This window comes from Haliotis rubra, unplaced genomic scaffold (assembly GCF_003918875.1).
Source record: "Haliotis rubra isolate DU_JTF1 unplaced genomic scaffold, ASM391887v1 Scf566, whole genome shotgun sequence".
Classification (NCBI taxonomy): domain Eukaryota; kingdom Metazoa; phylum Mollusca; class Gastropoda; order Lepetellida; family Haliotidae; genus Haliotis; species Haliotis rubra.
In genome coordinates this window covers 291369-307935 of record NW_025767264.1, presented here as the reverse complement: position 1 = coordinate 307935, position 16567 = coordinate 291369, and the positions used below count along the sequence as shown (strand labels likewise).

The window sequence follows — 16567 nt, the reverse complement described above, 5'->3', positions numbered from 1 at the left end:
ATTCACTAATAGGAGTTCTTCTTAAATTCAGGCAAGAAACTATTGCAGTGATGGCGGACATAAAGGCTATGTTCCTTCAAGTAAAGGTGACCCCTAATGATTATGACATGTTGCGTTTCCTTTGGTGGCCAAATGGAGATGTAAATCAGGATCTTCAAGAATACCAGATGACTGTGCACCTCTTCGGAGCCACATCCAGCCCAAGTTGCGCCAACTTCACACTAAAACAAACAGCTCTCGATAATAATGCCAGTTTCTCCGAAGATGTCACAAGAACAATTGAAAGAAACTTCTATGTGGACGATTTGCTCAAGTCACTGAGTAATGAGAAAGAAACAAGAACATTAGCTGAAGAATTGACTAGTCTGTGTGCCCTAGGCGGCTTCTCATTGACAAAGTGGATGAGCAACAGTCCAAGTGTTCTGCAATCCATTCCGGCTGGAAACAGAGCAGTAGGTGTTAAGAACTTGGACTTGGATGATAGTCTTCCCATTGAAAGAGCTTTAGGACTTCAATGGAATGTAAACAGCAATCAGTTCACATTCAGTGTTGCAGTGAAAGACAAGCCTTACACCAGAAGAGGCATTCTGTTCATAGTGAGCTCGGTATATGATCCCTTGGGATGTGTCAGGCCATTCGTTCTTCAAGCAAAATCAATCTTGCAGAGCTTAATCAAACTGAAATGTTCTTGGGATGATGATATTCCTAGTCAACAGTTGCTGGGTTGGAAGAAGTGGCTAGGAGAAGTTACAGAACGGTGTGTGAAGCCAAAGTACTTACAGGAAGGTGTATCATGTCAGATTCATCATTTTAGTGATGCTAGTGAATCCGGCTATGGTACTGTGACTTACTTAAGGATAGTTGATAAACACGGACACGTTCACTGTGCTTTTCTCATGGGAAAGTTGCGTGTAGCGCCACTCAAGCAGATCACGATTCCTCGACTGGAACTTACGGCAGCCACCGTTGCAGTAAAAGTTGATAGATTGTGCAGGAAGGAACTCGAAATCCCTATTGAAAGGAGTTGGTTTTGGACCGAATTGCATGTCGGTTTTGAGGTATATCAATAACCAAACTACCAGATTCCAGGCCTTTGTCGCTAACAGGCTCACCGTCATTCACAACAGTTCAGAACCACGCCAGTGGAGATACGTGGAATCTAAGTTGAATCCAAGTGATATAGCTTCCAGAGTAACATCTGTCGACAAACTCCTAGACTCAGACTGGTTCCCAGGACCAAAGTTCCTGAGAAGACCCGAATCAGAGTGGCCAAAATCTCCGAAGCTTGAAGGAATCCCAAACGATGATTTGGAAATAAAAAAGAAATCCTTCAGCACCAAGTTATGAACCAAAAGCAGACTAAATACAGTTGATGATCCAATTTCAAGACTGTTTTACTACTTCTCAGACTGGTACAAACTTAGAAAGGCAGTAGCATGAATCCTGAAAATCCGAAGTGCACTCTTTTCTAAAGTGCAAGGAAAAGTAGACAAATGTTTGTCATTGACATTGACAGATATACATGAAGCAGAAAGTATTATCATCAAACAGGTACAGAAAGATTCTTTCATGTTGGATATCAACGCATTGCAGTCATCAGGTGGAATACAGAAAGGAAGCAGCCTAATCAAGTTAGATCCTTTCATGAGAGTTGGAGGTTGACTTAACAGACTGGCAATGCCCGACTATGTGAATAATCCAATAGTACTTCCGAAGGACAGTCACATTTCAATGCTGATCATTCGCAAGGTTCATGAAGATTTGGGACATGTTGGGAGGAATCATGTACTGTCTCATTTGAATACCAAGTATTGGATAGTTGGTGCAAATTCAACTGTACGAAGGGTGTTAAGGTCCTGCGTCAAATGCAGACGTCAAAGAACAGTTGCAGAACAGAAAATGTCGGACTTACCAATTGATAGAATCCCCCCTGATGATCCCCCATTCACATATGTGGGTGTTGATTATTTCGGCCCATTTGAAGAGAAAAGAGGACGTTCCATGGTAAAGAGATATGGGGTCCTATTCACGTGTCTTACAGTCCGTGCAATTCACCTAGAGATTGCACACTCTTTGGATACAGACTCCTGTGTGAATGCTTTGCGGAGGTTCATATCACGTAGAGGACAAGTGAACATGATACGTTCGGACAATGGCACTAATTTTGTGGGGACAGAGAAAGAATTGAAGAGTGCTATTGCAGGCTGGAACAAGGCTCAGATCCAGGACGCTTTGTTGCAGAAAACCGTTGAGTGGAACTTTAATCCATCTACAGGGTCCCACCACGGTGGTGCATGGGAACGGCAAATACGTACAGTGAAGAAGATACTATCTTCGGTGGTGAAACAGCAAACTATGGATGATGAAAGTTTGTTGACGCTGATGTGTGAGATAGAATATATTGTAAACAGTAGACCAATCTCCAGGATTTCAGACGACCCAAATGATTTGGAAGCCCTAACACCAAATCATCTCTTGTTAATGAAGAAAAAACCAGTTCTACCCCCTGGTTTGTTCAGACAAGGTGACGTGTACAGTCGTCGCCGATGGAAGCAGCTGCAGTACATGGCAGATCTGTTCTGGGGCCGGTGGACAAGAGAATATCTGCCCCTCCTTCAGACTCGACAAAAATGGACGAAGATCAGGCGCAACATGTGCATTGGTGATGTTGTGCTCATAGTGGATAATTCCATGCCGAGAAGTGTGTGGTCCATGGGCCGCATTGTGAAATTGTATCCGGATAGCAAAGGACTTGTTCGAAGTGTTGATGTGAAAACACAAACAAACGTTCTTCGGAGACCTATCAGCAAGTTGTGCTTGCTTTTGGAAAGCGAGTGTACTGAACAGTAGATGATGGTGCTTGCACTGATAAATCAGTGTGTTCTGAATCTAGTCAAATGATTGGTGTGACAGTCATAATTTTAGTGCTTAAATGGCTATAGACAATTGAGATGAAAAACAGCAACAGACAATCAATCAGTTTTAAATGTTCTATTTCATTGTTGGATTGTGTATTCTGTGTGTTTATTGTTATAGTGTGAAATGATAGAAGCACATTTGATGTAAATGAAAGTATTGAGTATACAAATTTTGGTGCATTGTACTTGGTGTGAGTTGAGATATACTGTACTGAGGCGAAAGTAAAAGAGGCGTGTTATGTGATGCCAATAGTATATGATTTAATATGCAGAAAGTTTGAGTTTATAGAAAAGCACTTCAGTTAAAGTGTTCATTTGTTGTTTCATCACTGCTTCATAATGTAAGGGTTAGAATAATTCACTATTGAGTATCCCCTTGATATTGTTTAGCAGTTTATATATGTATGTAATTGTTCAAATAGTACAACTTGAAACAATTAGGGGCTGGTATGTAGCTGCCAAACGGCCTGTTCTACTCAATGTTTATTTTTAGAACACTTTTATGGTATCACGTGAGAGGTAATGTGACCAGAAGTAGGATGCCATGTGCTTCTCAGTTTTGCTACAGAACGAGGCGAGGTCTCACAGTTTTTTCAACCTTCAATTAGCGATTGGTATTGCATGTTCATACAGCCAGCAGTGAGTACAGACGTGTAAACATGTTCAGAAGTAACAAAATAAAGTCATTCATAGTTCATCGATACCGATCGTTGTGTTGGAAATGAGAAGGAGCCTACAGGATCGCGCAGTGCAGTGCAGTGGACCAGTACAAACGTCATACCTGAAAACTGGTGACGTAATGCTCAAGTTGCCAAATATGGGACATTGCGGTCATGGTGGCCTTGCTCAACCGATAAAGACAAGAGAATCATAAACACGTAAGAGAAAACACCTCGACTAATATACTTTGTCTTGAATGTAAAATATTTTCATTACGATAATATGTTTCATATGTACCATGCATCGATGTTATGTCGACGAAAACAGGTGAAACTGGGATACTGTAGGTAATAAGAGCATATCACTATCAGACACTTCAGCAAACAGCAACAATCCTTGAAAGTTCAGTAGACTAATTTCAGATAATGTCATTGCTCCGAAACCCAGGAAAAGCTACTAAGGTAAGATAATTTCTATTTACTTAAATGTTAAAGATCACATATACTCTAGGGGGGTACAAATACATAAATCACTAACTGGCATCGCTATAAATGAAACCCCGTCATTAAAACTACTCACTTCGGTCTTTAATTAACTTAAATCGACCTTTTAGACAACAGTGCACAATTCTCACCCGCGAACGAAATTTCAACCAATCAGAGCAGGGCGTCTCTGTGACGTCACTTGAGGAATAGATATGAGGGCCGATGCAGAATTCATCTACATTTCAGGGGGTAAATTATCTTGTTTACAGGTTTGTATAAACCTGAAATTGTGACAACTGTTGTGGAAAATGAAAGCTATATGTTCTCACAATCTACTGTCATTTAATTTTGTCTCCTGCTTTGCCTAGTTTCCAAGTTACAACTTGTTTTCATTGACAATTCTGTCAAAATCGCTTGGTGTCGTTAGGCCTTATTTGTATAATGACTGATCCAAATTGATCCCATTTCTGTGTTTTTTTTACTTTGATATTTAATCATGTCATGTAAAAATCTGTTTGTATTCTCAAAACAGTGTCGGCCCATAAGTTTTCACATGCAATACAGCAATTAATACTCCCTTGTTGTAACTCGTGTTAGGTGGTATAAACCTACACATGTTATTTGTCATCATTCACTTGATGGTCAGTTAATGAATTTATAACAGGTATAAATAGTGGTAACCCGACAAAGGTTCCCATTTGGCATTTCTTGTGTCTGGAGTAAATACTCAACATTATAAACATCGATCAAAGGATTAACCGATAACACGCTGATTGATTAATTACTTTTATTTTACACAGCGGATTTGTCAAAAGGTAGAGTTTATGTATGTAGATTTACTAATCTATACTGAATACACTCTGTCGTGGCGGTGTCTGCGTAAATACAACGTCCTTCTTTCAAAGGTTTAACCGCCAATACATTGATTGATTGCCCATTATTGGCTAACTAAATTACTGTTTTTAAAGAAAGGCGAACATTATGCAATTAGTTGCCAGGTGTGCTATCTTGTGTGACCAATGAGACTATACACCAATGTGAAATACCTGAAAAGATTTATCACTTTGTATATAAGTATCAGCAGATCGTCTGCTTTTTATTTAGTTTCAAAATGCATACAAGTTTAAACTAATTAGGATTATAAGAGCAAATATAAAGACGTACATTGACTAGTATCTACATACTGGTGAGTGGATGTTAACCATGTGAATGTAGCAAGAAATTTATCGCGCAGTATTGTGACTTCGACCCCCACCTCGCTTCCGTGGAAGAAATCGTTATGTTATAAGTTGTGTCATGCAAAATCCTTTTGGTTATGATTCAAATACATATTTAACTACGAGTAGAAAGTAGTTTTGATTTTCTAACTTGATGAAAACAAACTATAATCTCATTAATTCTAACAGACTTTAGCCCGTCACTTTACGATTTTCAAAAATGGCGGCGCCCTGTCGCGAACATATGCCAGTCTGGGGATAAATGCTATTTAGGTTTGTTTTCACCGAGTTACAAAATCAAAACTACTTTCTACTGGTAGTAAAATATGTATTTGATTGATGGCCAATAAGATTTTGCATGACATAGCTTATAACATAACAATTCTCGCGTGGTGAGTGGGTGTCAATATAATACTACTTACAATATTATTGTTACCGACCACAACCTCACTTCCAAGGAAGAAATCGTTATGTTACAAGTTGTGTCATGGAAAATCTTTATGGTCATCAATCATATACATATTTTACTACAACTAGTAAGTAAGTTTTGATTCTTTAACTTCCGTGAAGCGATCGGAACACAAGTAAGATATCGTTTCAGGCTTCCACAGCGCTAAACAAGCACTCACAAATATAACCCATTTAGCACGAACTTCGCGGGGTCCTGTGGAAATCTGTGCATGGTGACACCATCGCCCGACCCTAGGAGCAATTGGCGACAAAGCAGCGATTCGGCATGTCGTCGTTGATGTCGAGAAATCATCAAAATGATGGAGTGCTACACACTTTCTATACAACTAACTGAAAATCGTTCCTCATATGACGTCACTGCAGTGCTCTGGCGACAGAGTTACGTAACCTGTCTGGGGTTTCGTTGGCGGGCGAAAGTGAAGCAGGCGACTTTTTGGCAACTTTTAATCGCTCGGTATTAATTAACCACAAGTTTTTTAAGAATGAATTTGGTGTTCCACATAAGTCTAACCACAAATCTTTCATATGTAATAGTTAAAAGAGTAACAAAAAACAAAGTTTATTTGTTCTTTAACAGAATACTAGTATAAGGCCTGTTGACTTTCATCAGAGACCATATAACTTATTACATGTATATGGTCTCTGTTTTCATCAAATCATAACATTTTTTGATAAATATACTGTTACTGCAACAGCATAAATGACACTAGTTATTTGTGATTGAAAATAATTCACAGAACAAAGAGTTACTGTTGAAAACAATAGTTCATCATCCATCTGTATTTGAGGTATATTTTAGCAAGAAATTGTCGAGAAAAATTCCAGGGCATTTTGACCCAAGTTGCTGGGGCATTTTGTAGCTGGGGCAATTTGATTTGACATAAATAATTATGAAAATTTTCCACATCACTGAAAGACAGTAATTAATGATTGATTATTTACACTTTGCTAATGCATTGATAGAATCTTGGTGCCTTTACCTGTGACCATTTGGGAGAGAAAAATACTAATTATATTATTTATAACACTTAACATATGAAAATATATGAAAATGTTTAAGTTGTAACCAGCTGTGAAACATTAAGCACTGACAAATCTATCATCAGTATTCACCAAGGATTTTAATTCATCACAAAAATTTATATGTAATTCCAACTGTTCTGAAGTGACATATGGCATACATGAGCGCACACTTTATTAAATCACCCCTAATTTGGTGTGAAACAACAATTGATTTTATATTTTAGTATATAACATAATACATATGCATCAGTTGCTAACATTTTGTCACAATAAGAAAAGCTTGAATGTTATTTTGAAACACAAATTTTGTCATGCCCATTGCCATGCACCTGTTGTTGAGGCCGATGTTTATAAACGTTGTTGCATTGGACAAAGTGAAAAAACAAACAAACCAGCATCAACATGCCTCACAATTATATGTTTCTTATCTGCATATTCAGTGTAGAATAAAGTGGTTGTCCTAATATCAACAACTGTTCAAATAAGAGATACTGAGAAACTTGCATGTGGAGTGTTGATCGACTACTCTTTCCGGGTCACGGGAGCATACAAGGTCAAACTGGTTCTGTGATATGCCAATTATATAGTCAAAAACACAATGTTTTTCCTATGAACTATGATTGATCATTCTAAATAGTGATTTGTGTTAAATTTGGGTTTACCAGACGAAATATCTCCAAATTTACTGCTCATATTCAATAACAGATTTTTACCAGACAACCCCTGTCTGTGACACCACATCCAGTGACTTTGCACTTACTACAAAACAAGTTAGATTTCACGATCTAATTTTTCGTTTTTCTTTCGTTATATTAAACTGAAAATGATACATGAAACACTTGCAGAATGAAAAATTCTTCAACTTTCACAAGGGCTTAAGAAAGTCCTGTAAACTGTATTCTTATGAAAATATTAATATTTTATGTGGAGGTTGGACGAAACTTGCCATGTTTGTTTTACATACATATAACACAGCGCAACACTGGTTTTATGTGGGCTAGTGTCGAAAATAATGAACCATAACAACTGAAATTAAGACTCATGAGTATTCATAAATCATGTATTTTATTCTGCAATTTTCATGACATGACAAGTTGGAATAAACGTAGTAGTGTCATTTGAATAAAATATGTGATCACATCGAAAATACAATTTGTTTACGACGAATGTTTTTAATTTTATTTTTTCAGAATTGTTTTTTAATTTGCCATCGTTCTGATATTTGCAAATACAAGTATACGAATTTAAAGTCAGATAATAATGAGATATCGGAAATAAGAATATTGAAATCAGTTTGTGCTAATTTAACAATTTATACACGTTCCTAATATGAAACGCATTCTACGATCAATCAAGTAATTCAGGTAAATTCAGGGACATTTACATTATTTATGTTTGCTTTGGTCTTACCCTCTGTGTGTTTGAAAATATCTGCACATCTGGACATTTTATTTAAATGTTCATTTTTGTATCTAGTATTAATGTGCCAAATATTTTTTCAGTTGTCCCTTATTTAATGACACACCAATTGCCTTATGCTGAAATTAATTCTGCAGGCTAAATGTTAACTTCAACTGATTCGTGACCTCAGCTCTATGCACAGGACCACACACCACCAGTAATATAAGTAGAATGTAAACTAGGCCAAGTTGGGGTCAAATTTAAAAATTAAACAAATTGTACAAACAGTACAGGCTGCAGGTAAAATCAAATGTTGTTGAGTCAAAATTTGACTTCATTAAGATATGAGGTGAGGTGAAATGGGGTCCAATGTTGTACTTAAAAATACTTTGCTCATATGATGATGTGCATGTGAGTGTATGTGTGGCTGCTTGTACTAGCCTAGAATTCAGCTTGTTTTATAGTGCTAGCTCACTGAGACACCATGCTACAGTTAAGCATGAATACCCCACTCAGACACATTATATTGACTCCGAGCCGATCAGTCCTTGTTGTACCCATTAATGTTGAGTGCCAGGCAGGGACCAACAAGTACCATATTTTAACATCTTTTGGTACAACTCGGATAGGGATTGAACCAACGACCCATTAAGACATGAACAGACTGCAGCTACAATCATAAATCATTAAGTTAAAGTTGACTTCATAATTACAGGTACAGACTGCAGTCAAAGTTTACCTCGTAGTAGTTACTGTCTCTGTTTAGAGCCTTGGACATGCCAAAGTCACTGATCTTGGCAAATCTTTCTGTTACAAGAAGTACATTCCTTGCTGCTAGGTCTCTGTGAACAAATTTTCTGGCTTCAAGGTAGGTCATGCCTTCAGCTACTTGCTTCATGAGTAACACCACCTCAGACTGTTTCAGGTCCCTGCAGAAAGATCAAGTCATATTTATAATGTTTGAACTATGGTCAAAGAAATGATGCACTACGTGCGACATCTCCATGTTACATTATGAATGATGGGGGCTTTTTATATAGGATGACATGTAACCAGAAAAAAGCCTACTGTTAGAATTCATCAGCACATATTTTACAAACATGCTACACTATCTTATGACATAAGTTTTGAAACTTTGTTGCAAAACACACAGATGAAATACTGCCCTGTCATGTCAACCAGCTGCTGGTGTCACTGAGTGTGAATAAGCTTCTCTCAGTGATCTATCATCTCTTCATACATTGACATTGAGTAAGCCCAGTGATGCTTAGTTTTCAATATGTAGTTATCTGAATATAGCACTTATAGGTCAGTTCCAACTGAATTCAATGGGCTAAAAGGATTATTTAGTAGATATACATTTACACTCAGGAGCAGGGGCTAATTTATGAAAAGTTGAAATGAAATTGTAGTTATGGTAAGGTGGATATGGTTTCATCTTGAAAAACATTGTTGGACATCGATGTCATAAGACTATCTACCAACTACATCTTTTGCAATAAATCATTTGGACTTTCAAAGCTTTTTCAAATTAATGCTATTCCACACCATCATGTCTTTTGGAAGATTATTTAATGGATTTAATGGGAGTGTGCCAAAAGTCGTTGGCTAATGTCATGAAACACCATGTTTTACCATAACCTTTGTAACTTTAAGCTAACCCATTTGACCTTTTCCATTCATTAATGCATGACCAGATAAATTTACCCATAACAATGTGGAATATTGGCTCAGTAGGTTAGCTGCGATCTGAACGATCTGAAAGTGGCAAGTTCATGTTTGATGCATTCTCATGAAACTGCTAGCCTGTCTCACTGATATACTACTCACACTTTGCTTAGGATCATAAAAATTCCCAACTTTACTTAAACATAGATTTATAATTTGAAATTGTATCCATTTAAAACTGGATAAATAATAATATAGTGACCCTTCTTAAGGCAAACAGCCACTTTAATCAAACCTTAAAGCACTTGATACATGAGTAACCATAAAAATGGTTTTCATGGCACCAATCAACCATTTTGCAAATCATGGAATGAGTCATTTACAAGTACACAACACCTGTCAATAGCAGGTAAAGGATCCACAAGATGAAATGACATACTGAAACCTAGGATCCATACTTACAATAAGCTCAGCATGTTTAAACCAAATTAGACCCTACATCATAGTTTTCTGTTGAATCAATGATTTCATCCTGTGTGAATAGTATATGTCTATCTCATCCTCATGGTTGGTCTGGTCCAGACTCGGTTATTTACAGACTGCAGCCATATAGCTGGTATATGCTGAGTGTGACGTTAAACAACAAACAAACACTTATACTCAACACTTTTCATGAAGAGGTTCCTAAAAAGTTGAATCCCTGGTATGTGTATCATGCTTCTTAAAATGTGACTTCAACATGCTACACTTTACCTGTAACTGCTTCTAGCAACTCTAGTTGAGTTGAGTTTAGTTGAGTTGGGCTTTACGTCACATATGCATTATTCCAGCCATATAGTGACGAGATCAAGTTTCCATTCATTACCATTTTAAGTCCAAGGTCCAAAAGGGTTATATTTAAAAAATATATATATATATACAGTACATTTTTATTTAAAAACAGAAAATGTCATAGCACTAAATACAAAAGCAAGCAACTTTCTCTTTACAAAGTTACAAATTATGATACAGGTCAACTTCCCTCAGGTAGTTAACAAATGAGATGTCCGCTCATAATGTGAAGCCCTTGCAGTCGAAAAGTCCACACAGTCAAGCAGAATATGCTTGATGGTGAACACTTCATCGCTAGAGACACATCTTGCAACTCTAAATGTGACTTCTACATGCTACACTTTACCTGTAACTCCTTCTAGCAACTCTAAATGTGACATTAAGATGTATTACAAAGAAGGGACCACCCCCCAAAAAATAATAATAATGTATTGGATATGTGCATACTTTTCTTTCTAACAGTTGAGGCCAACATAGCTGTGGAGGTCCAATGGTTATAGCTACTTTCACCACTACTGGTAACATGATTCTATAACCTTATCCATCATGGAATATTAAACGTCAACAACCAGTCCTGATTATCCACTGATTCAGACTTGTTTGTAGCCTGACACCTCACAGCAGTCTATCCAGCCATGTTACTACTGAAGAGGAACAATCTTTTTTGGATAGACAACTTCTTTATTGAAATAGATATGACGTTTCTGTCTAGACACCATTATCAAGAAAGTGATGTTATCAGTTGCTTTATATCACGTGATGTTATCAATTGCAATAAAGAAGTTGTCTATCCATAAACAATTGTTCCTCTTCATCATACCAGCTTTGAAATGCCACACAAAGAAGTCATGTCACTATTGTCTTAAACAAACCAATTATGTGGTGGAGGTTATTTTTGAATTCTGTGTGCCGTATACAAGTGTATAAGAATGTCTAACATGCAACACTGCAACATAGCCACAACTGAAAATTATAACTATAAATTGTATATTTATGATACTTATCCTATCTCACAGAGCCTACTCTCTCTTTTAATCGACTGTTGAGTGGAAAGGAACTGTAAACAAAGTTTCTGGCCTCTCTTGAACTTCTCGCACGGACACGCCCCACTGCTCCCATTCCTGGACAGCCTGGCAGCCTCCTGAGAAGCATGCAGCATGCTCTCCGGTTGGTCATGTGACCCCTCTGTTTAGTCATTCTCTGCTTGGAGCAATTGTCATAATCTGTGAAGCGGGGTTGGTCGGGTGGGAATCCATCACGTGAGATGGGATAAGTATTATAGATATACATTTTATAGATAAAATTTTCAAATTTTAGAACTTATCCTATGTCACGGACTGTACTTATCCCAGGGATGGACGGTGGGTCGCAGATTGTCGTGTCTGCGTGGTGGATGACAGCCATGTCATCCTGATTGACAGCATAACCTCTGGTGATTGGTTGCTTCCTCCAAACTCCTTGGCTTACAAGGCATAAAAACTCCCACGGAGTGGGCACTTTTGTACTAGACAAAAGGATGGAACTCTGAAAGTAGACTCCGCCTCATCCCGATTTATCAGAAGGCCCCAGTGAATTAAAGTCTTGAGACTAGAATCTGGCCAGCCCCTGCTTCAAAACCGTCTCCCACGATCACACATTTAGGTGAAAGGTAAGCTTGCAGTTTAATGTTCAGCTCCCAGACGATATTGACTGACCCTTGCTCCTTTGCAGAAGCTTAATCAGGGATGTGCCTGATGTCAATCACCTCTGCTTTGGACTGCACGATTGGCCTGTCAGCCGACAGGTAAGTCACGCGAGTGACTGTACTGCAACGCCACAGTGTAGAACAAGGTGAAGAAGATCTGATGCCCAAGGGAAGGTAAAACGAAGATTAAATGGAGTTACATACATCTTTATTCACTATTTACAAGGTAACACGATCCCTACAAGGTAACACGATCTCCACAAGCGGAGGATGTCCCTCTGTATGTGTTGTCGAGCCAATGACAGTTGCTGCACCAGTCCCAAGGGACCAAACTGATGGAGTCAAACAACATTGGTGACTGATAGGTTGCGGACATAGTGGGATGCGAAGACTGTCTCTGATTTCCAGAAACATCCCTCCATGATGGAAGTGAAGAGCCATAGTCGACAAAAAAGCCAGGGTCTCATTAGGGTTCGACGCAGCTGGAGGGGGAAGACTGGTGAACATGTAGGCTGGCAGGAAGGTAAATCACATCCTGAAGGAGAGTGTCGTACAGGAGACTTCTGCTGATGATGGTGTAGAGAGAGGGATGAATAGGCGCTTATGCAACCTACGATGGTTTTGTTATGCAGCAATGTACATCTTCAATGCTCTGATGGGATAGAGCGTGAGGTCTTTGATGTCACTGGGCCAAGGATGGTGGTCAACGGTGGTAGGGTAAACAGTCTATCTGGTTGTCCTGGCAGTTGGTTCTTCGCTATGAAGTCCCAGGGGTAAAACCAAAAGAGTTTCTACTTGCCCTGAGTTTTTTTATATTTTATACCTTTTTATATATAAATTTGAACAAAAAATAACAACGACATTGGTTGTGAATGGTTACAAAACTATGATTTATTAAGATTTGACTGGAATGGTACTGCACCCAACATACTCACTAACTGTCATTTTGTATAGCCCTCAGATGTCCTTGGCAGCAATGGATGTACTTGTGCTGGGTGAGGGTGAGGTGGTGAGTGTGGAACAAGTGGATGAGGATGAGGATGACTTGACATCTTTCACCATGGAGAGGATGTGTCTGCTGCTCTGACACTGTTCCATCCATTCACGAATTCCATCTCTTAGACAGAAGTCTGCTAGTTTCTTTGGCCCATGTGTCATGATTGTCAAAGTGTCAGTCAAAGTTTCTGTGTTCAATCTTGTTCGATGATTTGTCTTGACAAGGTTCATATTTGAAAAAAGCCTTTCACAAACTGCGGTTCCGGGACTCATGACAAACATCAACTCAATAACCTTGAGAACATGCACAAATCTTTCAGGGTTGTCAGCCAGTAACTTTGAGCATGTTTCAAGCACAGGACATTTGCATGATTTTCAGGTGCCCTTTGAGTTATGTGAATTCACGCAAGATGTGTGTCTTTTCATCAGGAAACAGCAAGGCAAAGTGATCTACCAGTTCAGATAGGTCTGTGTTTCCATACAAAGTCAGTGCTGCTCTGTCAGAGGACCAATCAGCATAGTCGAACACACTGAAACATTTCTGTGGTTTCTGGCTGAAACATGCAAATCTCTTGTCTTGGTACTTCATCATACCATCAAGCAATGAGTTCAGGAAGACATCTTCCTTGAAGAAGATGGGAGTACAATTGTCTCTGAGTTTGATACCATCATAGGTACCTGTCTTGTGGTTGTACTTGCCAGAGAAATTCCTCATGTGTTCACCAACTAGGAAAGGTTCAATCTTGAGATTCATGGGCTTCAGTATGAGTCCTTCAAGGGCTCCACTAACCTCAATAATGAGCAAATCCTCTGTCTGGAACAGAAGTGACGCCTCAGTAAGGATTGGGAGAATGTCAAGAAGTACACTCATAACCTTTATGAAGGAAGAGGTCAGCATTCTCTTCAGCCATCCTTTAACAAATAGAAAGGTTACAGCGCCCTGGACTAAACCGGTGCAGTAGGCTGAAACACGGTCTGAAGATGTGCACTGGAGCGCCGATCCATAAGAGAGTTGCGCACTGGAGCAAAGTGGCACTCTGGACACAAGTGGTACACTAGTTGAAAACATGGGATCTAATGAAATTAGCGCACTAGAACAAAGCACTGAAGTGAACTGAAGCAGCGCTCTGGTGTGTATTGACAAATCAATGAAAACCGTATGTCCACTCTGAAGCGCCGAGCTGAGTGAAAGCGGCGCATTGGAGTGAACACTCGGTCCGTACACTGGTAGAAACTGTAGAGCTGGGTATCATTGCTGAAGATGGAGGGATTGTCGAAAACAATTTCTTAGTGGAAATAGTCAGATAGGTAGGTACGTAAGTTAATTGCCCAGGGAACAAACAAAGCCATATTGTCAGTAGTTGTAGACATTGCCATAACAGGTGCTTGGGAAATAGTGACTATCGCTGTCGGCCTGGACTGAGACAGTGGGGTATGAAGTACCACCACCCGAGGCGCAAATTCTCGCTTAGACATGAGTACGAGGCAGCATCAATCTTCGTCTGGCGATGGCGAGGAACGACGAGCTGCCTTTTTGCAGGGACGATATTTCTTGGAGTGTTTGGACAACGATGGACCATCTGAAAGACGCCTATGGTCCCTGTCTGCCACTCATCTTGAACCAACCCGACGATAAGAAGAAAATGCTTCATCATCGAGATTGGAGCAATATGAGCAATGGCGTGGCACTCACACCTTCCAATGCAGTCTACACAAAGAGTATGCGGGTCAGCGGCAGAAAAGTTACTTCTGCATTTATCACAGTGTTTTCTCTTCCTCGTAGAAAGATTACTTTTCCCCATGATGAATCAATAGAGATGAGTGGCAGACAGAGCGAACAACACACTTCCACATATGTAAGTGACAAGTAAGAGAATGACAGTAGTGGGATGTCATGTGACCATCTGAGCACTTAGCACGCTTTACAGAGATGATTGACAGGTCCAGCTATAGGAGCAGGAGAGCAGTCGGGTGGGAGAGAGGCCAGAAGATTTGATTTCATTCAACTTAGCCTATGCCTTGGTCGAAGTAGAGAGAGAAGTCCATACTGTGAGATAGGACAAGTTTAAAAATTGAGCAAATTATACTTGTAATGTACCTTGATTGTGATGTATAATTTGTAAAATATTCACACATGCTGGAATAACAAACGTGAAAAATGTACTTAAATCTAAAAGGTTCTCACTTTTAAAGGACAATGAAGGTGATACCCTTCTTGGTTCTGTCATCAGATGGTTCAGACTTCCAGCAATTATTCGATGTTTTTTTATTCATTTCTCAGAATCCACCTTATGCTTAGTTACACTTTTTGACAACATCCAAAACACAATTCTAAATGTGCTTGTGTTTTCAAAATTTGAGTTATCCATTAAGGTACAGGGCCCTTATTCTCGAAACGTTCGTAGCCCTAAGAATTCTTAACTTTGATCGTAGCCAATGTGTTAAGAATGGGCTTAAGAAGTTCGTAGGGCTACGAACGTTTCGAGAATAGCTAGCCTGGTCATTTGTTTTGAGAAGGGGCAAAATTTAATAAATGGTAAAGATTGGGATGGAGTTCCCGAACTAACTGTATTCTTAGAAATAAAATATGTAAGCAATATGACAATTTACTGTGCATTTTTGAGACTCATCATACATTACTGGAGAAGGGCATATGATAATCTCTTTTCATGAAATTAGAGGTCTTTGTGTGATTGAATAATGACCTAAAGGTGTAGAAACTATAAACCGGAAGTTATTCCCTGTAAATGAGTGTAATATTTTGTTGAGCTTACTATCAAGGAGTTGTTAATTCGATAATAATGTTTCAAATCCTTTCGGGAAATGATCCATGGCCATAGCATTTCCCCTTTCCATTGCATCCCGAAGCGTCATTAGCTATGAGGATAGATTGTTTACATGAACGTAAACTGAAGCACTTATCCCAGGTAGCATGCCATCATCGGCCCGACGTCGGCTGATAGTCGGCACCGTCGGCTAATATTGGCATCGTTTAACAGCGCTGGGCCGACAGCGGTCCAATGTAACCCAGATAACACATAAGATTTTCCAAACATATTTTCGTCAAAACACAGTCACAATCTTAAAACAAGTCTCTCAACTATTTTAAAGCATTTCTTATACAAATGTGTTTTATTAAAAGTTGTTCATGAAGAAATAAATGTTACCGCGGGAAAGGACGTCGGAATGACGTCACACGTTCACGTCATATTT

The 16567-nt window shown here is 39.0% G+C and overlaps 1 protein-coding gene across 1 annotated transcript in view; it reads right to left on the bottom strand.

Moving 5' to 3' along the window:
- The window catches only part of LOC124254149 (tyrosine-protein kinase SYK-like), a 323457-nt gene that overhangs the window by 46709 nt on the left and 260181 nt on the right, over positions 1-16567 (bottom strand). Inside the window, exon 13 of the mRNA XM_046688027.1 lies at positions 8915-9104. Coding sequence (XP_046543983.1) covers positions 8915-9104 — 190 coding nt within the window. The remainder of the gene's footprint in view (positions 1-8914; positions 9105-16567) is intronic.